Source organism: Leptodactylus fuscus, chromosome 11, assembly GCF_031893055.1.
Source record: "Leptodactylus fuscus isolate aLepFus1 chromosome 11, aLepFus1.hap2, whole genome shotgun sequence".
Lineage (NCBI taxonomy): Eukaryota > Metazoa > Chordata > Amphibia > Anura > Leptodactylidae > Leptodactylus > Leptodactylus fuscus.
Genome location: NC_134275.1, coordinates 66,059,033 through 66,085,045, shown reverse-complemented (window position 1 = coordinate 66,085,045; position 26,013 = coordinate 66,059,033). Strand labels below are relative to the sequence as shown.

Sequence of the window (26,013 nt, the reverse complement as noted above, 5' to 3'; positions counted from 1 at the left end):
ATTGTGAACTTTTTGTGCACTAACAACCTGCATAAAAGGCTTAATAAATCTCCCCCATAGACATGTGTTACTGTCAAACCATTCCAAAGGAGTCATGGTACCCCTGTTCTCAGGACTGGTGCCCCCGCTGTATTGGTGTTTAGTTGTTATAGTCAGGCAGCTCCTTTAAGCCATGGGAAGTAAATAACTTACTGCATTGTGCTGCCATAAGACGACTCCTATAGGGGAGGGGGCTCTAGGGGCATACTGACTTATACTTTCCATTGATGAACCAGGCAGCAACATCTTCTCTTTGATCCATGAGTGGGATATTGGGTTTCATTAAGGGGAAGGGCTTCTATGTAACTACACAGACTTGGAAGCTAATTTAGAAATTGGAGTAGTTGTGTGGGCATTTTCTGTGTACACTTTTTTTTGGACCCTATTCTTCTCCCAAAAGATAACCAAAAATGGTCTTGCTTTTGAGGCAGGATTAAACATGAAATCCCTGGAGAGGGGTGTGAACATGTGCCTGTGGCTCCTTATTAATAGCTGCTGTAAATGTATGTTATCAAACAGTAGGGTTGTATCTGCTGAGGACGGGACATTGTCTAAGTGACCACTTCTTACAATGGCTTTCGAAAGACACTCAGGTAAATCCTGGCAATTCTTAGGGGTTAGAACAGGTCGTGGTAAAGCTGCTTTTTGCTTCTTGTATTATACTTTAGCTTTATGGCCGTTGTCTGATGTATTTTATATACGATTTGCATTGCTTAGATAGATGCTTTAGTGGAATAGATCTCATTGCCTTCCTGTCTATGGCGTGCAGTGCAAATCCTTAAATATTCAGTAATATATACAACTATAAAACTTGAAGTAAACGTGGAGGAGTTACAGAAAGTTCAGTCCTTTCTCCGAGCGGCCGTCAAACAGATTTAACCATTTTGAGTATTTTTAAGTACTTTTTGGTCATTTTGTAATTTCATCGTTTTTGATTTTTTTTTTTTTGCATTGTTTGTTGCATTGCATTCATTATGTTTGTTTTCTGCAAATTTCTTTGCTACATGGATCAAATTGCAGGTTTATACATTTAGTGAAGTGCTATGAGATCGCCCTGTGTATACACTACATAATGGCGTTACATTGGGAGAAGCGAGTGTGGTCCGCGTTTGCATGACATGGTCTTGAGATGAGGTTGTTTGTGCTAAGGCAGCGAGGTAAATGTATAGAACAAATAAACTAGAGAATCTGTCTGGATCAGTTGTCAGCATCTTACAGAACTGATCTAGTGGCTTACACCAATATATCCCCATAGACCAGGCATTGGTCTGTATTGACAGCACTTAAAGAGGTTATCTAGTTTTATATAACTAATGCTAGGTTCACACTTGCATTTCGGTTTCCGTTTTTTGTGTCCACGAAAAACGGAAACCCAATAGCAGTTACCTGCGGAAAACCGGGGACCCCATTGACAATAATGGGATCTGCCGGGTTTCCTCCTGAAAAATGCAAGCAGGACTTTTCTCTTTGCATTTGTCAAGCAGAATGGGGGACGGAATTGCAGATCGCAGACTGAAGCTGCATGACTATATAGTTCTACAATTTTCTAATATACTATTTATGACCAAGATCTGTGTTAACAGTCAGTGAATGAGAATAGTCAGCCCTGACCTAATCTGAGATTGTATCCAGTCTAGGCAAGGCTTTCTGGACTCCAGACTGATACATTGTATATTTATGCAGCTGCTTATGTATTTAGCTCACAGATCAGACTGGATATATTGTATTCTCTTCTTGGCAAAGGAAGGATGGGCCAAAGGGTTATATCCTGGCAGATAACAAATAGATGGAAAATGTTGAAGAGCAGAAACACAAAGGGGAGAGTTATCATCGGCTCACAACAGAAATCTGGTGTAAAAAGTTGCACGACTCTGGTTTGCAACTTTTTAAATGATGCTTTTGCCAAAATTTACGATAAATGTGTATGGTATGAAAATCCCTCTGATTTTAGGGATGAGTAGATAAGAGTTCTCTGCATAGAGATGAGGATAAGATGCCACGATTGACACATCAATGTTTGATAGGCTCAGATGTTGAGGACCATATCGAATTTCCTTAAAGTACTGTGACAGCTTAGACAGGGCCATTTAGGTGCTGTCAGGAGCCAATGCTCGGCCATAGCTTGTTCATCAGGTGATCGGCTGATTTCGGCAGGATCAAAACAATCATTGATGGCAACACATCGATCTATCTAATACAAGTTGTGATGTCGATGGACAATAAAAGTCTATGCTGGGGGTGGCGATCACTTTAGACATTGTTTCTACTGCATGTCCTCAGCATTGGTCTGTGTATCTACATATGCAATGTGTCTGATGCTGTCTCTGTTCCCTGCCTGATAGTCTACAGAGCATTCTGCTGGTTCACAAGATAAATGACTGTATACACTTCATATTCATTACCATATTGTGTAAGAATGTCAGATGATTGGCAACTGTTGTCAGGGCTGCAAACATCAAGAATCCACAGCCATAGCAATAGAAATATTTCTATGGAGCGCTATCACCCTGACCCGTCACTTCCCAGAGTGTGAACATTATTTGTGCCACATCCGTCAGACATTTCTATATATACTCTGTATTGTCCGGCAGTAGGAAACGCCCTGGAAACTTGACGACAATTAACATGACCACAAATAATAACAATCCGACGTCTTTTATGTAATTAGAGTCATTTCACATTTCTGTGTTTCATCAAATTGTCTTATAACTTGCACCAACAATCTGTCCTACAAGTCTTATACCACATTTATTAACTGTTTAGACCTGAGGTCCTCCCCATCGGGCCACAGACCAGTACCGGGCCGTGGATCGCCTGGTGATCCAGCTGGTCTCCTGAGCATGCTCACTATTTTTGTAATTTTTACTCCCTGGACAATCGCTTTAAGAAGAGATATTGAAACGCAGAGTCTTATAGAAAGTTACATGATGTGCTTATCTATTCCATTGACCCTTGCCGTCCTTCAAGCAAAAAAGGGTAACTCTTTCGGCATTTTAATTCGTTCTTCTGTTCTGTCGTGGATCAGAAGAGTGGACTAAACAATAAAAGGGATCCACCTGATGATGGACATCAGTGGATCCCGAGGGACCCACTGACTATAATGAAGTCCTTAGCGTATCAGTTGTATTCACTCCTATAACATCAGATACATGCAGGAGTTTTTTGTCTGCAGTTTTAGACATGTTTTGTCCCAGAGGCTGCAAACATATCGTTTCCATGTCCTCATCTATGTGCGGTATTATATAGTGCTAGAAAGACACATTCAGAGCACCGTCAGCTTTCCCGGTATGTGTCCCGGTGGAGATGTCAGTGCCATTAATTTCGGCACTATATACAGTATCCCCACCGTCAGAAGGGTGGGTCTTACAGTCTAGCGTCATTGCCGGACTGTGAGGGAACCCCTGACTGTACTGTAACATAGCCCTGTACTGTCAGAGGGGACGTTCCTTACCGCCTAGCGATAATGCTGAGCTACAGTATAAGGAACGCCCTCCTTCCCCCTCAGTACGAGTCTATGGACGAATACTGCCAGCACCGATATCTCCAACACCGGGGAACTTACCAGGAAAGCTCTGAATTCAGCACACTGTCTGCTTTCTAGCAGTATATAATACCGTATAATACCGCACATCCATAAGGACATCACAGATCTTCTTTAAGCACCATACACCAGTCCTGTCCTAATATTATGCTACATTGCATGTATCCCCTAAAAATCCAGGCTGTTTATCTCACAGATACAATTGTAGAAGGTCTACATCTGCTTTCCATCTCTGGATAGAAAGTAAACGGTTCCAATTCACTGACAGAAAGCAGAGGCGTTGAAAATTGTGTGGCATTGAAGTAGAACTTTTGATTATGGTTCCTCTGGATACGTCTGGACACTTCTCATCTGTATCACATTGTGGGGAATGCTAGAACGTGACATTTCTGGGGACATAAATCCTTGTACTGCAGCATCCGGGACGTCCAGGACAGATACATAGTGTTCCAGGCAGAGGCCTATATGGGTACAAGTGCTGTATAAATGGATGATGACTATAGCTGGGCCTGGCATGCTTATGGATTCCTCCAGATTACATCTATAATGAGAAGGTTACGGCTGACATTAGGAAAGGTCACGGAGCCAATCTGTTTCCAACCTTTTATCTTTTAACCCCTTTTTAGTGTGGCTGCCAGCGTTTTATGATGCCCTAACCAACTTTATTTAGCAAGCGATGACAGCAGTTACTCCGACAGCTACAAGAACAGGGAGGTGTCTGACCTTATTATAGTGTAATGTCACATCGCCCTATTTGTTAGTATCACAGCAGGGTGACATTTATTGTTTCAATTTGTGTATAAGTCAATGATATATAATGTTGTATAATGTCAGATTTCTATTTCATGTCCTTGTTTTTAAGATTTCTACTTTTTGTCAGTGACCAGAAACATTATCATCTAGTCCTGCTCACACAGCTTATGGGCTTGTTACACTTTGTTCACATCTGTGTTGAAGACTTCATTGCAGATGACAATACAAGGGCAAGACAAAATAGCACAGCATGCTGGTGCAATGCCCATTGGAAACCCATCAGACCCCTTTATGTGCTTTTATTATATTGTTCTGCTCCTTTAACTAAGCAAAACAAGTAAAATAATAATGCAGATGTGAACAAAGCCTTAGATTGCATAGACTACCTGTACACCAGTCTCTTTCCCTACGCATTCTGATACATTGTAACAAACTGCATCTGAGTGAGCAGCGCCAGCTCCACAGTCCCAGAGTGTAAACTAGAATACACTATTATATATTAGATTGTTGGGTAACTTTTCTATTATACAATGAAACATTTTGATACAGGGATCCTGAGTAAACACATACAGTCAGGCCCTATTCACATTTGCATTGGGGTTTCCGTTCGAGGAGTCCACTTGGAGACCCCCCGAATGGAAACCTAAACGCATAAAAAAGCGGTTACCTAAGGAAACTCACGGACCCCATAGACTATAATGGGGTTTGTTTGGTTTCCGCTCGGTATCTGTCTGTTCTTCCTGTTCTATAAGGATTGGTTCACATCTGCATTTGTTTTCCGACCCGGGGGACCCCCCACAAATGGAATACCAAATGCAATTACAAGCGGTTTGCAGTAAAAGTACATGGACCCCATAGACTATAATGGGGTCCGTGTGCTTGCCGCCAGATCTCCGGACAGAACATGCGGACGGGAAAGTAGTTCCCAATCTACTTTCAAGTCCGTATGAATCATGCGGGGAGTGCGCGGCAAGCACACAGACCCCATTATAGTCTATGGGGTCCATGTGCTTTTACTGCACAGCGCTTGTAATTGCGTTCGGTATTCCCCCTGCGGACTTCCCCAGATGGAATACCAACGCAGATCTGTACAAGGGGTAACATGCTGCTTGCAGATAGGTACCTATACTTGATGTGACAGTTCACAGGCAGTTCTGCAGGGTTTGTATTATCCAGTTACAGCACATGTACAAGTTAGACCAGGCACAGAGCTTGTATCTGTTTAATAGCATTCATAGAAAATGTTACTAAATATGTCAACGAATGCTAGTTTTAGATACAACTATAACACAATCCAGCGCTATTGGTTTAGAAACTTCACCATTACAGTCTTTAACTGGGTTGTGTGAAGTTAGACAAGGATCTGTTTTTGCTCTTGGTCACATGCTATGTCTGTTATTGCAACTCAGTCCCATTCAAGTGAATTGAGCTGCAATACCTGACACAGCCATGAACTAGAGTGGCGTCATTACTGGGGGAAAAAAAAAAAAGATCCTTTTTTCCGAAAAAATGGTAGGCAATCTAGTCTGCAGAATGGTCCAGACAGGTTCCCAGGCACATGATGTTAGAGGAAGTCCCTAACCTTAGATATTTAGCAGGTTCCTGACCACACATACAGTCGTGACCTCTAGCAAGCCTTGCCTTGGCTGTGATAGCGAAGTACAACAAATCTGTCAGCTGCTTTGATGAACAGCCAACAGCTTGAGGCTTCCTGCTCTAAGGAGTACTGACTAGCACCAAAACTGAATAAAAGAGGGTGCCGTCCAGGCTAGAGGTTATTGCCAGGAACCTCCAAAAAAGAGATCCTCATTGTAATACTGGTACTGAACTGGAAGTCTTTGGCTATGATATCCATATCCTTATTTTGCACATGTAAACCTCCATTTAAAGAAGACCGTTCACCTCCTGCACCTCCACCAACTCTTCACATCTTTTAAAGGGGTCCGCTCAAACATATTCTGGCACAGATGGAATTTTTTCTCTTACCCCCACCATTCCTGAGCAATTAGCTTCAGCACCAAATAAGCTAATTGGTCTCTCTACTGTCCGGTGGGTGGTCTTGGGCTGGAAGAGATAGACAGGGACTGCCTACCTGACAGTAGAGAGCTTTATTAGTGCATTGGGTGTTGAAACTAACAGAATTGATTGCTCAGGAATAGGGAGAGGGACTAGCGAAAAAATTCCTACAGAACCAGAATCAGAAGAGTAGCTCCTATTACAAAATGCAAAGAGTTGGAGTTGACAAAGGTGGGTAAAGGTTCTCTCTAAATCATGTAGACACATCAGGGTATAACATCACAGGGTTGACATAAAATATGTCAAAATTTGGCCCAAAATGTTGCAAGAAGAAGACTTTTTGCACCAAAGTTGTACCGAAAATTGGCATAAAATTTTGGCACGAGGCCAACCCATAGGTAGTGTAAACTGTTAGACGTACAGTCTATGTGACTAAGAAAATTTGCTATATTTCTTATCAGGGGAGAATGCTAACAATCTCATGCTATCATCTCCTCTCTTGTCTGCTAAACTTCTCAATTCACTGCTCTGTCCCATCTTTATTGAAAAACTGCTAACAATCTGCCATGAAAGTCAAGTGCTAGAAATCTTCTAGACACTTATTGTGCTGTATCTGTGCTCATCTCTCCCACACTGGGCTCCTCTTCCCCTCTCCCCTCACTGTAGACTTCTGTGTTTTGCTGCCAGTAAATCACATGGTTTAGTAGGCAGAAGAGGAGATTATAACAAGTGATAGAAGCATTTCCCACTGATAATATATTACAAAGTACAAAGTTTCCCTGCTTTAGTCAATATGCAAATGAGTTAGTTGGAGCAGCAGGGGCGTTGCCATTGCTATAAAGAGGCAAGGGTTGGGTTCATTTGGTGGATCCTGGTAACAGACTCCTTATAAATATAATAGAAATGGTATTAGACTGTAATAAACACTTGTAACCTTGTATATCCTGCCTTGGATATAAACTGGAAAATCTTAAGACTTGTCTTTTTGGATGAGAACGTTCTTCGCTGCTTGCTGCAGATGATTTACTGTTGATAAACACGTCATAACAGACCGGGCTATACAAATACTAATCCTTCTTACCAGCCTATTACACATTCCCCTGTCCAAGATGTTTAGCTTTGCAGTGAAGCTTGAAGTCTGTTGTGGTGTATTTACTTGTCGGAGGCTACTTATCTATTTACTTATATAGTCCGAAGCGCAGGCACTAAGACTCTGTGCTCATCTGTATGTCTCTCTAATATGGAGATATAGAGGAAGGCTAGTGTCCTATTGAAAGAGGGGTCTCACGATAACAGTCTCTGTCCACCGGATCACTAGACACTCGTACAGGTAACAGTCTCTGTCCATCTGATCACTAGGAACTCGTACAAATAACAGTCTCTGTCCATCTGATCACTAGACACTGGTGCAGATAACAGTCTCTGTCCATCTGATCACTAGGAACTCGTACAAATAACAGTCTCTGTCCATCTGATCACTAGGCACTGGTGCAGATAACAGTCTCTGTCCATCTGATCACTAGGAACTCGTACAAATAACAGTCTCTGTCCATCTGATCACTAGGCACTCGTACAAATAACAGTCTCTGTCCATCTGATCACTAGACACTGGTGCAGATAACAGTCTCTGTCCATCTGATCACTAGGAACTCGTACAAATAACAGTCTCTGTCCATCTGATCACTAGGCACTCGTACAAATAACAGTCTCTGTCCATCTGATCACTAGGAACTCGTACAAATAACAGTCTCTGTCCATCTGATCACTAGGCACTCGTACAAATAACAGTCTCTGTCCATCTGATCACTAGACACTGGTGCAGATAACAGTCTCTGTCCATCTGATCACTAGGAACTCGTACAGATAACAGTCTCTGTCCATCTGATCACTAGGAACTCGTACAGATAACAGTCTCTGTCCATCTGATCACTAGGCACTGGTGCAGATAACAGTCTCTGTCCATCTGATCACTAAATTTTCCTCATCTGATCACTAGGCACTCGTACAGATAACTGTCTCTGTCCATCTGATCACTAGACACTGGTGCAGATAACAGTCTCTGTCTATACTCTCTTGTAAGTAATATAGACATCACCTGGATTGATAACTAATCTGTGGCTCTCATTCTGCTAGAGCCGCCCATGTATTACCTCTATCATCTGCAAGGAGTTTGTATGTTCTCCCCGTGTTTGTATAGGTTTCCTCCGGGTACTCCGTTACCACCCACACCCCAAAGACATACTGATAGAGAATGTAGACTGTGACTGCAACTTCCAGAATATAAGCAAAGTGTATATGAATATGTTTTCCGACTTTACCTCTCATAAGAAAAGTGGGGAAGATTTATCATATCTTGGACACTAGTACAAGGCAGGAATAAGTTGCAAATCTCTTTCTACAAACATTTGCAACTTTATTACTTATTGTGTTGCCCTCGCCACCTTCCTGTAACAGGCCGTATAACCATGAATGTCTATGGTTCTATTCACAGGTATGTTTTTTTGACAGACCGTTTTTCATGGCCATCATAAAAACTGACATCCAATGAGCTTCAATGGCTCGGCACAGCCTTCCTTTATGGTCGAAAAACGACACTGTTGTGTGAATAAGGCCTTACAGCTCTATTCAGCCAACTTATGGGCTAATGACTGTGAAAAAAGGGAGACGTTTTACAGCCACTTTGCAAATGTAGGACTAATGTTTTAATGGATTCCTCATAGATTTGAGTCTATTGAGGGATCCATGAGGAATCGCTCAGTATAAAATTGTCGGAAACCCGGAGGACCTCATTATAGTCTATGGGGTTCGTGGGTTTACACAGGTAACAGCATTTTTATGTGAGATCACGTGAATCGCCCCATTCATAGGAACTGATTTTAATCCAGCCACGTTCTGGTCATCATAACCATGGTGCAGGGTGTTAGCCTGTTGTCTTGCTGCTTCTGTATTTGGAGATTGTAGATGTGTTTTATTATCCATATTATGGCTACAAGACCCTTACTACCCTTACCCATACTATTGTATTGACCCTAACCAAGATGATCTACAAAACAAATGATAACCTCAGGATGTGATTGAAATCCATGACGCCTTTGAGCCAGGTTATGGAATACGTCCTTGCCCTATAACAAAGATCTGATTCTTGAAAGTGACATGCCAGATATGCCAAAAAATGTGCAGGAGCCCTCATAAGAGGCCATTCTATAGCAGTCACACCAAAGTCCAAAGGTCTACACGTTGGTTTGAAGGATAAGTGATCCCTATATATTACTAGGTTCAGGTATAAGGTAACATGCATGTTGTAATAACGTATCCCTACTGATTCCCACAATCTCTGCTCTTTTCCTAGGTCCACGCCACTATACAGTGGGCACAATGTCCGAACGCTTTGATTGTCACTACTGCAGAGCTCCTCTCCAGGGAAAAAAGTACGTGGAGAAGGACGGACACAACTGCTGCGTGAAATGCTTCGAGAAAATCTGTGCCAACACCTGTGCTGAGTGCAAGAAGCCTATTGGAGTGGATTCTAAGGTTAGCAAACCTGTACTCAGGGGCATAGCTATAGCAGGTGCAGAGGTAGCCATTGCTACCAGGTCCTGAAGCCCAGGGGGCCCAAAGGCCTCTCTACAACATAAGACAACACCAGCATTATAGATAGCCCATGGTAAGTAGGGGCCTGGTTATATATTTTGCATTGGGATCCAGGAGCTTCAAGATGGCAGAAAAAGGTAGTTGTACATTAGTATAGGACCCGCAGGTCCAACCATCTAAAATCTGCAGCACAAATTTGGTTCCAACCTAATATTTTTCACCATTTTTTTTATTATTTTAAAGTCAGGTTCACACATTACAGTTTCGTGAAATGTTTGATCTTTTTTTTTTTTTTTTTTTTTTTTTTTTTTTTTAAGCTGCCGGGCCTCAGACAGATTTATGTTCTGCACTTACAGAAGTTACTACATTTTACATGGAGATGTTTTTATTACGAAAGTCTAGACGGTCACAAGCCCACCGCACAGACTGCAGGAGTTTGGTATTTGTGATTTATTCTGGCAATCCAGTGGTTATATACTGCCACCTAGTGGCGGATGTACCATTTTAGAAAAATCACTGGAAAGCTAGAAATAGGTTTTTGTTGTTTTGTTTTTCCCTGTAGGTTGCAATTTGATTAATATTGTTTTGGAATTAATCCCAATAAAGCAGAAAATTAACTGGATTTACTTGGGACAGTGAGTAATAAAGTCTGGAAAGCGCTGCAGAATGTGTTGGCGCTATATAAGCGAGAGAAATAAATACATGCTTTACGGTAGGGTTGAGCCGATCTTGAGATTTCAGGATCGATTTTAAAATCTAATTATCGATCATTTTCCAGGTGAGATTTCACAAAAATTTTTCACCATTAAGAAACTTTGTCAAATGAATAAATCGCCTATACTCACCTCTTCATATTCACATGACTGCTGCAGTGGACATTGATGCATGAGCTGCATGTTATCGCTGCAGTTGGCTGTTGCTCAGCAGTCTGGCTCTGTAGTCTGGACCGCCCTCGTACACGTCCTATAAGTAAGCTAAAGGATTGTTTAAACAGGGGTGTAACTACAGGGGTAGCAGTATATAACAGACTGTATTCTTTCTCTCTAGACTTTAAGTTCTCACAAGAACAAGGGGCGTAACTACTGGGGTAGCAACCTGCAGAGCCCGGGACATTAGGGGGCTCGACGGCAGTTTCTATCGCCGTGGATTTTTTTTTTTAATAGGCTGTTACCAGTTGGAGTAACTCCAGCAGGTAACGGGCCCTATTTACTTACGATCCTGGCTCCTGCTCATGGCTGCCAGCGCTTTTTCTTCTGCAGAAGCGGCTGTTTGCAGGAACCAGGATCGGTAAGTGAGGCTACGGGTTCACGAACCCAATGTCAAGTGTTCGCCTTGGAGCCCCACCATTCCTAGTTATGTCATTGCTCCCAACCTGGGGTACATGTACCCCACGGGGTACGCTCTGCAGATCCTAGGGGTACATGCCCTGGTTAGGAGCCACTGGTCTATATTATATGCTACACTGCATGAAGGTCCTCCATTCCCAGGACAGACGCCCACACATGGCTGTGTACACCATGCTACATTAGAAGAGTAATAAACGCTTCCATCAGTACTACTGGAGATGCTCATTGCAGTTAGTGGAAAGGCAGCCGCATTCATCACTCACCTCTCTGCTCCCCACTTTCTCTCTGTTCCGGGCACCAAGTGCTGACGTCCCAGCCGCAAACATCCAGAATCTTCTCATTTAAAGGACTTGTCTTATGAATAACTATTACATGTCTATGTTAAATCATGCAAAAAGTAACAACCGATCAATTGAAATAATTTGCAAAGAATGCTCCTGTGATATTGCAGTTACATACGTTTTATGGTGTCCCCTTGAGAATCCTTCTCAGAATGTGTCCAGGGCTAGTGGTCGCACATGCTCAGTCAGCTTTGTTTCTGGTGCTCTGTAAAAATGAATGCACTGTGGATGTTAAAGATGGATGGGAGTTGACCTCTGTATACGTCTTTATTTGTAGGAGCTGCATTACAAGAGCCGTTACTGGCATGATACCTGCTTCCGATGTGTCAAGTGCTACCATCCTCTGGCCAATGAACAGTTTATTTTCAAGGACAATAAAATTATGTGTGCCAAGTGCACCACCAGAGAAGATGGCCTGCGCTGTACTGGATGCCACAAGCTGATCCAGGCAGGTAATAAAACCTCACATTACCATCTATTAGATAGAAGACGTAATACTGTACTGTAATGTAATACAGATTATCAGCCTGGACCCTGCACCCGTCTCCTGCACACTGGTTGCACTACTATATCAGAACATAAAACCTGGTCACCATTTAGTATATCTTACAGCGACTTATACCGGAATATGATATCTTATGGCTCTTGTGCCCGAACAAAATATTAAATAATCCAATATTTGTAAGTCATTCCATAACCATATAACTGATCGGTGGGGGTCTGACCACTGGGATTCCACCATTTATGAGATTGGGAATCCTGTTCTGGAGAAGCAGGTCAAGCACGCGCACGTCCACACCATTCATCTTCATGGCACTGCTACGGATAGCCAAGTGCTGGATATCTCCAGTCGTCCAATAGAAGTGAATTAAGTTGCCATATATGTACAACCAACCCCTTCATTCATACAGGGGGACCAGGGACCCTTTTTTTTTTTTTTTTTAAATGTAGATTGTAGAATGGGAGGAAATCCACGCAAATACGGGGAGAACACACAAACTCCTTGCAGATGTTGTTCCTGGCAGGATTCGAACCCAGGACCCCAGCGCTGCAAGGCTGCAGTGCTAACCACTGAGCCGCCACGTTGCCCCCTTGATCAGTGGGAGTTGCCGTGTCCGGATCGTAACTGATCTAGTAGTAGCCCCATATCCAGATCTATGGTCTGTTCCTTAAATTGCAGCCACGTTACCGATGACCACTATATACTGTACATACAATAATATGCAAAAGTTATAGGCGGTTGTAGAGAAAATGTATAGAAAGGAATTCTGTCTATAGTTACACAGCACATTCCCATAAATTGTATATTTCTCAAAAAATCCAGAACAAAGGATCTTCCTATAAAATACTGAAACGTGTCTGATCTTCTTTCAGGTGGACGCAATGTGGAGTATAAGGGCAGTGCCTGGCATGAGGAATGCTTCAAGTGCAGCAACTGCAAGCAGTCCATAGGGGCCGGAAGCTTCTTCCCCAAAGGAACTGATGTCTTCTGTGTCAACTGCCATGAGCAAAAGTTTACTAAGAACTGTGTAAAGTGTAAGAATGTGAGTAGTCGGACTTGTCGGAGTTGAATGAGAAAATATTGGGGGGAAGTTACTAACCCAACTACATCAGTTTTCTGGTATAGTTGGGTCTAAATGTGGCTCTTCTTTGGTACCAAAAATGCGCCACATCGTTGCTTCCTCTCCCCACTTGCCACTTTTTAGGCAAGTGGGCAAAATGAGGCCTAGCTCAGGTCAGCCAAGTCAACAAATTTGCGAGTTCTACCTGAAATCTATGCCAGTTCCGGACTGGTGTAGGGTTCTGTTCTGGTGCACGAAACTGCGTCTGGATTATGAAGAAGCCAGAGCCGCTTAATAATGGATCAAGACTGGTATACAGAACACCAGTCTTAGGATGAGGCCCCTCGTAGCAGAAACGCAGCTGTTTTGTTGCGTTGAGCCAAAGCTAAGAATGGCTACCAAAGGAATGGGAAACATATAGGAAGTTCTTATACTTCTACCTCCTGTTCAATCCATTCTGGGCTTTGGCCTAAAAAAACACAGCAAAATGTGCAACAATAAAATTTGTGTTTCTGCAACGTAGGGCCTCAGCCTTAATAAATTCCTCATCCCCAGAACTATAACCCATAGCACTCATGATATAACAGTGATGCCACATTTACAGTAGTTTCTTCCTCCAATTGCTTTGTGTCTTACAATTCTGTCTTACGTTTCTTTTCCAGCCGATAACATCTGGAGGGATAACCTATCAGGATCAGCCATGGCACGGTGACTGTTTTGTATGTGAAACTTGCCACAAAAAGCTAGCCGGCCAGCGTTTCACTGCTGTTGAGGATCACTACTATTGTGTGGATTGCTACAAGACCTTTGTAGCCAAGAAGTGCTCTGGCTGTAAAAACCCTATAACAGGTACTGACTGTATGATTATTCCTTGTAGGAATACATGATGGCTTAAGGAGGGAACGCCTATCAGAATGTGGCCTCAAGGGCAAACAGCAATATGGCTGCCTTCATAATAAACAGCCCCGTTCTCTTGATCGGTGGGGGCAGTGTCGGACTAGGATTTATAGGGCCCACTAGTGGAACTGGGGCCTACTGTACTATACTGGCGTACAAGCCATAAAAAATGTTACGCCACTTTACTGACCTCATCAGATTTATCATCATTTACATCAGTTTACTGGCATAGATTATACTAGAATTCTACACCAGCATGTTGCTGGAGTTCTGTTTAGGTGCAAAGACCCTAATTTATGAGGAGGGGTACACTTTATTATAAATAAGACCCAAACTCTAGCAGGTGGAAAATATTGTTCTTGATAAACCAGCCCTTATATTTTCTATACTATATTACTGTACTGTCTGTATTGAGGAGTTATATGGCTGAGATTGTTGCCATTAGAGCAGGCCTGAGGCTTCCTGCTCTACCAGTAGCAGAATTGGGTTGGGGGCCACTTTTGCCTGGGGCTGTGATCCAGTTGTATTTTTAACTAGATTGGCAAAATGGGCCCCATCCCCGCTTCTGCCCACGGCCTCCTCAACATTCCCCCTTTTGGCGAACTCTGTGCGCTGCACATCATGTTGCTATGTGATGATGTAATGTGCAGCGCACAGGGCCCCCTGGAGGCTTAAGAGGAAGTGGAAGACTGCAGAGGGCAGGAACAGGGATTCCTAAATTAATCCAGTCAGGGGATAATCATGCACATTAGGGAGAGTGTGTGCCTACATAGGCGTACGGAGACTTACAAGTCATTCCTGCTCCGCTAGGGATTCTGGGTAAAAAATATGCAAATCTATTCTCCAGGATGTAATTAAAAGAACAGTGCCTCTGTAGGCTGCCTACTGACATGATGCGGAGTTTATTGCCAAATTAGTATTTCTATTCCAAAGGGGCAGATTCCCAGCTATGGACAGCGGTCTTTTGGACCTCATCAGCAGCTAAATTAATAGGGGAAGTTGGAGTAATCCAGTAGCCTGTTAAAAAAAAGCAGTGGGGTTCTGGAAAGGCTGCCTAAAAGCATGGAGCCCACCAGACCTGGATGGAGGACTTAGCAGTCAGATTCCCGTCAATTAACTGTTTATCCTTTAATGTAATCCGTTGAAGCTCTTCCAGCATGTTTAAAGGGGTATTGCCATGACACTTGTTCACTAACCTTCAGGCTGTTGTGCTCTCTTCACTTCCTGCTTTTCTCGGCACAAAGGTGGGCAGGGGTTTCACTTGCACGGGATTGGTTGTAAATTAATTACCACAGTGTGAAGCTGATGTAGCAGAGCTGGATTTGAGTCAGTTTGCATTACATACAGAGGTAACGGACTCCCTATCTCAGCCCATATCAGCCAAATTCAATTAAACCGACTGATAAGAGCTCAGAAATCCCGGAGCTCTCTGAGAAGCTCCGCTACTTATCAGACACAAACAGCTCCTCCCTCCCCCCTGAGAGCAGGCAGCTACATCACTTGACAAATGAGCAGATAATCCCAAGGGCCATAGAAACTGAGTGTAAACAATGAAGTGAATAAATTAAGATAGCGGCCAAACAAAGCAGTTTTGATAAAGCAATGCATTTAGGAAAAGTCTTAAATCCACATAAACTAGCAGTATAGATAGGATCCTTGTGATGGGACAACCCCTTTAAGGCTTCAGTTCAATGACCATAGTCATGTATGGCGTCCACAGAACAAGGAGTTAATGGCACACATATGGCATGCATGTACAGTCATAGTTTTCCACGGACCCCATATCAATAGATTACAGTACACGTGACCATGCCGATGAAACAGACAGTTGTAGGCCTGTTCCATATTTTGCAGCTGTTTTGTACAGCCCAGACCCAGACCCATTAAAATATGGTTAGTCTACATGGGGCCATAGCAATGAATGGATTGACAATTACAGAGACCTATAGACAGATATGTGGACAGCAAACAAGATCATGTGTATAGAGCCAAACGGACCGGAATATAACAGCATCTAAGAATACAAAGTCAGACATTAACATGGACGACACATCGATGGCAGCATGTTAATAAAAGTCTCTTCTTTCACAGGATTTGGAAAAGGATCCAACGTGGTGAATTATGAAGGGCAGGCTTGGCACGAGTATTGCTTCACTTGTAAGAAGTGCTCTCTGTCCTTGGCTAACAAGCGCTTTGTATGTAACAATGAGCAGATCTACTGTCCTGACTGTGCCAAGAAGCTGTAAGCAGTGACGGCCGAAACGTCAGTCTGCGATCATCCGATTTCCAGATAGCAGTTTAGTAGTAGGAATGTGCATGACAAATGAGGTTGGTAAATGAGCTTTTTCCTTACATAAGTGACCGGACGATGTATATGCCAATCACTATCTATATGCAATATATGCATGCCGAATCTGTTCTAGCTTCATGCAATAAAATATTCATCTAAAATGTTTTGTGCCAGTTGCGTGCAACTTGTGGCTCTCTAGCTGTTGAGTAACTACAATGTCCAGCAAGGCAAGACACTTGGAAAGTTGTCTGGCATTACAACAATAGTGCCCTTTTTGAGACACAGTGCCTCCCTTGTCCAAAGGCTACATCTGGAATTGCATCTTGTTTTCATTCAAGTGAATGGGACTGAGTCGCAACACCAGAAGCAGCCCAAGAGTGGCGCTGTTTCAGGAACATCCATGTTAAATCCTGGACAAAAACTTTGACAACCGTTGGAGGGCCGCCGGCTGCAGGCTACTGTTCTATTCAATGAATGTATGAACACTTTATATCATAGCGACATAATCATATTATAGCAGAATAGTAGGTTTGATATCAAAGAAACCTGTAGAATAAATCTATATAAATATGTTTATAAATAGTTCTATATGATGATGGCGGCAGCTCTGGCCATACAGCTCTTACTGCATGCCTGCTATGAATATGTATGTATGAATAAACACAATAAAACCTCTACTGTGGTCTTTGGTCTGTACTGTATTATAGGATTGCATTGTGCGCCGGTGTTAATGTGTTAAAGGGATTATCTGGTTATCCTAAAATGAATGGCTTGTCCTTTAAGGACAGTACGGGTCTGTTTTGGAATTGTAACACAGTGCCACCTAGTGGTATCATTGGGCACTTTAACAGAAGACGATCACTGCAATGTTAGATGGTCACCTAAAAAAGGTTTACTGATCTTCATACTTGTCTGACCGCTCGGAACCTCAAGACGATCTTGAGATTGGTGGTTAAGACACAACATAGCCTCTGTTCTCAAAATTGGTAGAGCCCCAACAATTGGATACCCAACAGTCAGACCCGCTCTACCTATCCTGTGACTAGGACAATCCTTTAATGAACAAACTAATCACATCTTGATCAAAGGATGGAAATGCGTGGCTTTCAACTGTGACCGAGACATCTCACAGGTTCAGGACGCCAATACGTTTACTAGAATCAACGTCCAAAGATGACATTTAGCAGGTTAGGAAAGCTGGACAACGGCCTCTAAATGTTTTTGGATGATGTATTTAGTACATACCATATACATAAGTATATAGTCATTGATAGCATAGAAATGTCAGATTTCTGTAAATCTTGGCACACAGTTGTCTTGGGCAGATATGTAAATGTTACAATTGTGCTCACATTAGACACTGGGACACTGGGTGTAAAAGCGCCACTCTGCTCTATGAAAAGACTCCAAGGTTACTTTTGGGTAGTGTCACTTTTGGGGAGACATTATTGACTACGAGTCTCTACAACACACTCAAAGTCATAGTGTCCAGCTGATAGACTTTGAGAAGGTGTACATCATTGGGTTGAAAGAGAATGAAGATGGCCGTTTTAATGAATTACCCACCATCTGAGCTGATAGCTGTTGGGAATAGTGGTTACTAGAGATGAGCGAGTACTGTTCGGATCAGCCGATCCGAACAGCACGCTCGCATAGAAATGAATGGACGTTGCTGACACGCGGGGGGGGAGGGGGGGTTAAGCGGCCGGCCGCCATCAAAGCGGAAGTACCAGGTGCATCCATTCATTTCTATGGAGCGTGCTGTTCGGGTCGGCTGATCCGAACAGTACTCGCTCATCTCTAGTGGTTACATGACGGAACGCGCACAAGAAGACCACCAGTACAGAGGATCATGTGCTCAGCCTACAATAACAAGCAGCTTCCCAGATCGCTTTCCCACCACCCATATGCAGGTAACACCTTCATTAACCTCACTGTCTATACCTGGACTATTCCCAGGTGCTTAACACAAGGATATTTGGTGTCACAGTGTCCATTACGTGTGTGCAAACAAGGCAAGGCGCGACCAGCCCATAGGAGTTAGAGCAGCCGCTCAAGAACCGAACCACACTCTATTTTTCATCCCAAGCATTGGAAGCCCCAGCAAGCCGGAGCATGAAAAAATTCTAATTCCAACCCTAAACCCTTCATAGTGATGGGCTAGATTTTTTTTCATGTGTTTCCTGACTTTCTGATGATTCTTAGGCAGAAATTTAGCATATTAGTTTGGTTCAGTCTCATATAGGATGAATTGTGTGGTCCTTTGGGAAAGAGTTTGAAAATTTGACAATAGCCAGCAATAGAAGCCCCAGTATTTAGAAGAATAGAAGTTTTTGGAGGGGAGAAGTGAGAAGGGAACTAGTGAGAAAGGAGAGACCGGCACAAGAGACTGCAAGCAGCGAAATAGGAGGTTTCCGTCTCCCCAAAGTGCATCAGTCAGATGGGTCCGGGTGGGTACTTCTTGGTAATGTCCTATATGGTCTCGCAGCAGGTTCTTGGACTTCAAATGGAGTGGGAAATATAAAGGAAGCACTTATACTTCTCCCTCCAGCAGCAAAAACTCAGCGGTTCTAAAATTTTTGGTCTTAGGCTTAGGGAACGCCTGGCTGGAATGAAGCATTTCTGAATTATTCGAAAACACAACAGAAAAATGCTTTTTTTAAATAGTACAATCAAAGTGAATGAAAGTTTGTGTAATCTCATCCGCACATTGCAGAAAAAAAACACCTTTTTGCTTTAGCGCCCGTAAAATCAAAATGTTGAAACGCAAAAAGAGAGAGATTTTGTTGTTTTCACAAGTGCGTCCGGTGCTTTGTTTCTTTTTCTCTTTGACATTCTACTGCGTTTATCTATGAAGGGCCCTCCCAGGGTGACAACTCTATCCTATAGTAGTAGCGAGGGTTGAACACCTCTGATATCCATCAGGTTGTATGGTTAGCCGGACTATGGGAACTTGTTGAATATTGACAGACCATGTTGTCCTATTGCCATCAGTGTCGGACTAGGCCGATATACACCTTTCTCAAAAATAACACCAGGACTCCCAAATTTTACTTTATTTGCTTTATTGTTTCATACATTGTTTTGTATTAAAAAGGTCTGTAAGCCTATATGGCACAAGGAAACACAGTTGCTTATGACTCCATGATATTGACTTATTAAATATTTCCTAAAAGTTTCCTTCTGTTTCCCCAGTTTCTAGTCACTTCTTCGTTTCCATAGACTTCTTCTATAAACATGGGGAATCTAATACACTTGACATGAAGTCTGTCTCAAGACTCGCATAGCAGAGATTTCAGAGTAAAAGCTTAGCTGGGAAAGAGGGAGGAGGCAAACAAAAGTGACCATTTAATAAACCTAATAAATATTCAGTCTGAATACTGTCTTTATGTCCAAATTTAGACCACCTTTAATGGTACTGATCCCTCCACTTATGGGTTTCTTCAGACACAGCAGAGATGATATTTCCCTCTCTATGAAGGTATTGGGTATGGAGTTAGATAAGCCTGCCTCCATTATTGCCGATGCTATAAGATAGTGTAGCTAATCCAGCGAGCCATCCTCTCCATCACATTGCAAACACAGAGATGGGGTAGAATTATCACATACCCAAAAATCAAAGTACTTTTTTATTACCCTGGACAACCCTTTCAATAGAGTATTGCTTTATACTGAAGACTCTGCAGTCTTACTTTCTGATACCGGCATATACGTCCTGGAGTAAGGCGACTGGCTCATTTCTTCCACCAATATGTTCTTTAGGATTAATCTTAAAGATGTTTTAAATTTGCTTTTGAAATCTTGGCCCATAAGCATGTAAATGATAGGGTTAATACAGCTGTTCATGAAAGCCATGGCAATAAAGATCACATCCAAATCTGATGTGGTCTGCAATAGTTCTGACTTTTGGTTTTCTACATGGAAAGCAATAATCATTCCCGCCACATGGTAAGGAAGCCAACATACAAAGAAGCCAATGATGACTGCAAGGACTACCTTCATCATCTTGGTGTTCTGTGTAAATCGTTGTCTCACCCTGTACGCTAGTATGCTATAGCAGGTGACAATGACAAGGAATGGAACGATGAAGCCAACCAGTAGACGTAACGTGGTAATGGATTTTAGCACACTATATCCATGTTCAAGTGTTGTCATTGAATATTTGTGCACACACAATTCTGTTCCATTAAAATTGCCGGTTTCTCAAAAGATGAAGGATGGGCTGTTCAAGACGATGGCCAGGATCCACATAACTGCACATGCCACATATGCCTTCCCCAAAGATCTATGGTTCTGGCACCATACAGGTTTTATCACCAAGGCGCATCGGTCAATACTGATCATAGTCAGGAGGAAGACACTGGCATACATGCTGATTAATAGGATGGAAGGAAAAAACTTACAGGAGAAGAGGTCCAGAGGCCAGTATCCCAGGGCTGTATACATGATACTAAATGGCACAGAGAGACAGCACAGGAGATCGGCCACTGCCAGATTTAGAATCCATATTGCGTTCACAGAGCGTTTCATTCCAAAGGCAGTGATCCCCACCACCAAACCATTCCCAAGCACGCCAAGTACGAAAACAAGGATGTACTGGACTATGGCAACCCAATGAATGGCCGACAATTGGTGAGTCTCACTTTTTGGATAAATGGTGGAGGTTGATGTAAAATTTGTATCATTTGTCATTTCCATGACCAATCAGAGAATTCTTGGTTTCTCTTAGAACCTGAAAAACATAGCAAAAAAGTGGTCTTCTTATTTTCAAGTAACATTTGTGGTGATCTGTGCTGGAGTAAAACTTGGCCAATATTAATATTATTATTAGAGATGAGCGAACAGTGTTCTATCGAGTACATGTTCGATCGGATATCAGGCTGTTCGATGTGTTCAATTCGAATCGAACATCATGTGGCAAACTCCAAAAAAATTCGATTCCCCTCCCACCTTGCCTGGCGCTTTTTTTGCACCAATAACAGTGCAGGGGAGGTGGGACAGGAACTACGACACCGGAGGCATCGAAAAAAATCGGAAAAAGTCATTGGCTGCCGAAATCAGGTGACCTCCATTTTAGACGAATAGTGGATTTCAAATCCGGGTCATATGAGAATGTGAACTTTGTGACTATGAGACAGGGATAGCTGTACAGGCAGGGATAGCTAGGGATAACCTTTATTTAGGTAGGAATGCTATTAAAAAATAACTTTTTGGGGCTCTATCGGGTGTGTAATTGTGATTTTTGTGACATAAACTTTTTCCCATAGGAATGCATTGGACAGCGCTGATTGGCCAGAGTACGGAATTCGACCAATCAGCGCTGGCTCTGCCGGAGGAGGCGGAGTCTAAGGTCGGACCTGAATGGAGACTGGTGTGGAGCGATCTTAGACTCCGCCTCCTCCAGCAGAGCCAGCGCTGATTGGTCGAATTCCGTACTCTGGCCAATCAGCGCTGGCCAATGCATTCCTATAGATTCCTATATCCACACTCGGCTCTGCTACATCAGATGTAGCAGAGCCGAGTGTGCACACTCGGCTCTGCTACATCTGATGTGCCGGTCAGCCCATCTGATATAGCAGAGCCGAGTGTACACATCTGATGTAGCAGAGCCGAGTGTGCACACTCGGCTCTGCTACATCTGATGTGCCAGTCAGCCCATCTGATATAGCAGAGCCGAGTGTGCACATCAGATGTAGCAGAGCCGAGGGTGCACTAGAACCCTTATGCACACTCGGCTCTGCTACATCAGATGGCTCTGCCTTGGCCAGCCTTCGGCCAATCAGCACTGGCTCTGCCGGTGGAGGCGGAGTCTAAGGTCGGACCTGAATGGAGACTGGTGTGGAGCGATCTTAGACTCCGTCTCCTCCAGCAGAGCCAGCGCTGATTGGTCGAATTCCGTACTCTGGCCAATCAGCGCTGGCCAATGCATTCCTATGGGGAAAAGTTAGCTTGCGAAAATCGCAAGCTGACAGGGATTTCCATGAAATAAAGTGACTTTTATGCCTCCAGACATGCTTCCCCTGCTGTCCCAGTGTCATTCCAGGGTGTTGGTATCATTTCCTGGGGTGTCATAGTGGACTTGGTGACCCTCCAGACACGGATTTGGGTTTCCCCCTTAACGAGTATATGTTCCCCATAGACTATAATGGGGTTTGAAACCCGTTTGAACACTCGAACAGTGAGCGGCTGTTCGAATCGAATTTCGAACCTCGAACATTTTAGTGTTTGCTCAGCTCTAATTATTATTAGCACTGCTATTGTTATCACTATTACTTGCCAGTCTAATCTGATGGGCTCTATATGAAATAAATGTACTTTGGTATCACAACGTTCCGATATATCCATGTAAGGACAGGGATTATCAGAGCACGAGTATGGAGCATAGAATCTTTTTCTGATCCCAACACGCCAGCTACAAATATCGTTATCACTCTAATCAACCAGGGTATTCAGTAGACTGTGGGGAAACGCATTAGCTATTCATGTGAATAGTAGATAGAGAGGATGCTAAGGCAGAGGAACATAGTGCTCAGGCATCCTCTGGACTTGGCTCACAGAGTAATAGGACATCGGTATTGAAAATCAAATTACGATCTTAATCGCATTATTCTAGGTTCACACCTGTGTTTGGGTTCCCTTTCTTCGGGTCCTCTTAGAGACCTGAAAAACAGAAACTCAATCTGCTTAAAAAATGGTTGACCATAGACAGCTTAGACTATAATGGGGTCCCTCCGGTTACTGCCCAATAAATGTGCAGAAAAAAGAATAAACTACAGAAATACAGAAAATATATCAATACATGATAAGTTATCTTGCTTACCCGTGGCCAAGCGCACGTTTTGGTAACTTCTGATTAATAATGGAAGATTTTCGTTGTGTCGAGATCTTGGGGTAGATATTATTCTAGATAAATTTGTAAGGGATGTTGTACAACTACCTGTGTAACATAACAGGAAATCCAAAAGGTATCTAATATGTCTTCTGTAATAAACACTAAATATTAGAGACGGATAAACCGCTTCATCAACAGCCCGGTGTGACAAAATATCCCAAATTGTTCAGGTTTTATCCAAATCTAACAAACACACAAACATCCAAACGTTCACATTTATAATATTAGTAGGATTATACTGATCAAATATTATTTTTTGATATTTGATTTTGGGTTTTGTTCCCCTTTTTGACATCTGACATTTTACTCACACATTGCCACAGAGTGTCATTTGGTGGTTGCCAAAAAGAGAGGCAATATTATGTGGTGCCGAAAAAGGGCAATATAGGGTGTGGGGCCAAAAAAGGGGATGAAGTAATGAATTAAGATAGATAGATAGATAGATAGATAGATAGATAGATAGATAGATAGGAGAGAGTTAGGTAGATAGATAGGAGATAGATAGATAGATAGATAGGAGATAGATAGATAGATAGATAGATATGAGATAGATAGATAGATAGAATAGGAGACTACTCTCTTGGATTCCAATTTCAAGCTGTCATTGATGTTAGGGGGAGCAATACACGATAGTAACGTCTCTGCTTATTGTTTTTCGTTTCACTGTGTGAACACTGCTCTATCTCAGTAATTGAATTTTCACCACACCCCTCTCCTGCACCTTGTTTCTCTCTGTTCATCAAATGGTTAATTCCAACCTTGCCTTTGTGATTGACAGCCTGTCTTCCAATCAGGTCTAGGGCTGGTCCTGGGCTTTCTATATACAGGCAATCCACCCACACAGACTCACTGACTATTCAGACTCTGTCCTGTGACTTTGTCCCTGCTAAGTGCCTCTGTCTGCTGCTATTGCTGATCTCTGACCCTTGGTTTCCCTTGTGACTGCTCTCTTGTATTTTGATTCTGTACTGCATTGCTCGACTGTTACCAGACCCTTGGCTTGCTGACCTTCCTTTGTTGTTGTTTGTCTTGTCTTTGTTCTGTGCTGTCACCTATACAGGAATGGCTTTGTCGTCCAGTTGTCCTTTGCCGCCTAGGACAGTGAGGCAAGCAGGTAGGGGCAGCAGTGGGTTCAACTTAGGGCTCACTATCTTGTTGTGCCTTCCCCGAGGGTTTTCCAGCAGCTACTGGGGAATTGCTCCTCTAGCAATTTCCTTACAACCATATTAAAAACTGGGGTATGTTACTCCCATGTCACCCCCCCCGAAATCGCAACAGCTCTCTGACCTACGTGAGCTCCATTTTGGTCCAGATCTACTAGCTCTCATGTGGCTCCCCAATTTTTCCCCTCCATCGCCCACAAGACACCACCCTCTTATCAAAGGAATTCTCGATACGTGGAAGAAAGTGAGAGCACGTCTCTCTCCCCATGTATCTCCCCTACTCCCTGCCACCCTCATTCCCACTCTACTAGCGGACACCCATGCCCCCCGAAGAATTGGTTGTGATTTATGGCAGAAGCTTTCGGGGATTACAATCTCCGATCTTTTTATTGATGGCAAACCTTTCCCCCTTACGGACTTTCAAGCTCTGATGCCTACGACTGCTTTAAATTTCTTGCACCATGCACAAATTCGTTCATCTCTCCTTGCACTACTTAGGCTCCATAATCCATGTAGGAAGCTCACGCCCTTTGAGCTTAAAGTTCAAAAGGCTAGCGTAGGCACTATTTCGATATCCACATGCCGGAGATTTCTCACTTCAAGTGTAGAGACGACGAAGCCCCCCTTCCTCTCAGCATGGGAAACAGAACTTGGCTGCTCCTTTGAGGACGAGGATATGAATTCTATCCTCGCCAACTCCCATGGTTTCTCCGCATGTGTTAGACTGCAAGAGTCCCATTACAAAGTTTTGTCACGTTGGCATAGAACCCCTCTCTGGCTGCACCGCCACCATCTCGCAGATTCAGACCTCTGCTGGAGATGCAAGAAACACCCCGGGTCCCATCTTCATATATGGTGGTCTTGTGAGGGAATTCAAATTTTCTGGAAACAGATTGCAGACTTTATCACCCAAATTGTGGGTTCCTGTCCTCCCATGTCACCTGAATTAGTACTCTTGTCGTTACCATCCCCGCAGTTTAGCCCCTCAGTGAGAAATCTTACCACCATGCTTCTAGAGGCGGCTAAAATGTTGATACCTATCTTCTGGATGACCCCAGATGTACCACCTATTAAACTTTGGCTTGAGAAGGTCTTTCAAATCAGTAGGTTTGAGGAAATTATGAGCTGGTCAACGAGATCCCACGACAGATACCTCAAGATGTGGGCCCCCTGGATTTTATTTGTAGAAAGTCACCGCTATCTTGCACATTTAGTCCTGGCAACATAATGGTGATTGTGTCTATCATACTCCTTCGCTCCCTTTCATCCCACTCTCCCATACTTAGTCCTTCACACACTCTCACACACTGATATATGTAATTTGCCCTTCTTACTTTTTACCTTTTGGCATAACTAGTGCTAACTACCTTACTACCTAACTCCCCCCCCCCCCCTTCTTAAGTTTGACGTTGTATTTGCATTTATATTTACTCCCACATTCTCTTTCCTTTTTTATTGTCATTCTAAAATGTATTATTTTATTTCCTTATACTTGTAACCTTACTGGCTATATTATGCATTTTGTATGTAAATTTTAAAAAATCTGTTCACAAATAAAGAATTTTAAAAAAAAAACAAAAAA

General features: G+C 42.9%; 2 protein-coding genes across 3 annotated transcripts in view; one reads left to right on the top strand and one right to left on the bottom strand.

Annotated features, from left to right (window-relative positions):
- Positions 1–17,053, top strand: part of FHL1 (four and a half LIM domains 1) — a 50,267-nt gene extending 33,214 nt beyond the window's left edge. Inside the window, exons 1-6 of one of the 2 annotated variants that reach the window (XM_075260341.1) lie at positions 527–632; positions 9,699–9,880; positions 11,905–12,079; positions 13,002–13,171; positions 13,852–14,038; positions 16,178–17,053. In XM_075260341.1, coding sequence (XP_075116442.1) covers positions 611–632; positions 9,699–9,880; positions 11,905–12,079; positions 13,002–13,171; positions 13,852–14,038; positions 16,178–16,332 — 891 coding nt within the window. In that variant the 5' untranslated portion in view covers positions 527–610 and the 3' untranslated portion in view covers positions 16,333–17,053. Of the gene's footprint in view, positions 1–526; positions 633–9,698; positions 9,881–11,904; positions 12,080–13,001; positions 13,172–13,851; positions 14,039–16,177 lie in introns of those variants that run through there. The other variant, XM_075260342.1, reaches the window with a different exon arrangement.
- Positions 17,054–20,042: 2,989 nt separating this feature from the next.
- LOC142185495 (C3a anaphylatoxin chemotactic receptor-like) lies at positions 20,043–21,068 on the bottom strand. The gene is given in 1 exon segment (XM_075260924.1): positions 20,043–21,068. A coding segment is annotated over 1 exon segment (1,026 nt).
- Between the last annotated feature and the right edge of the window lie 4,945 nt (positions 21,069–26,013).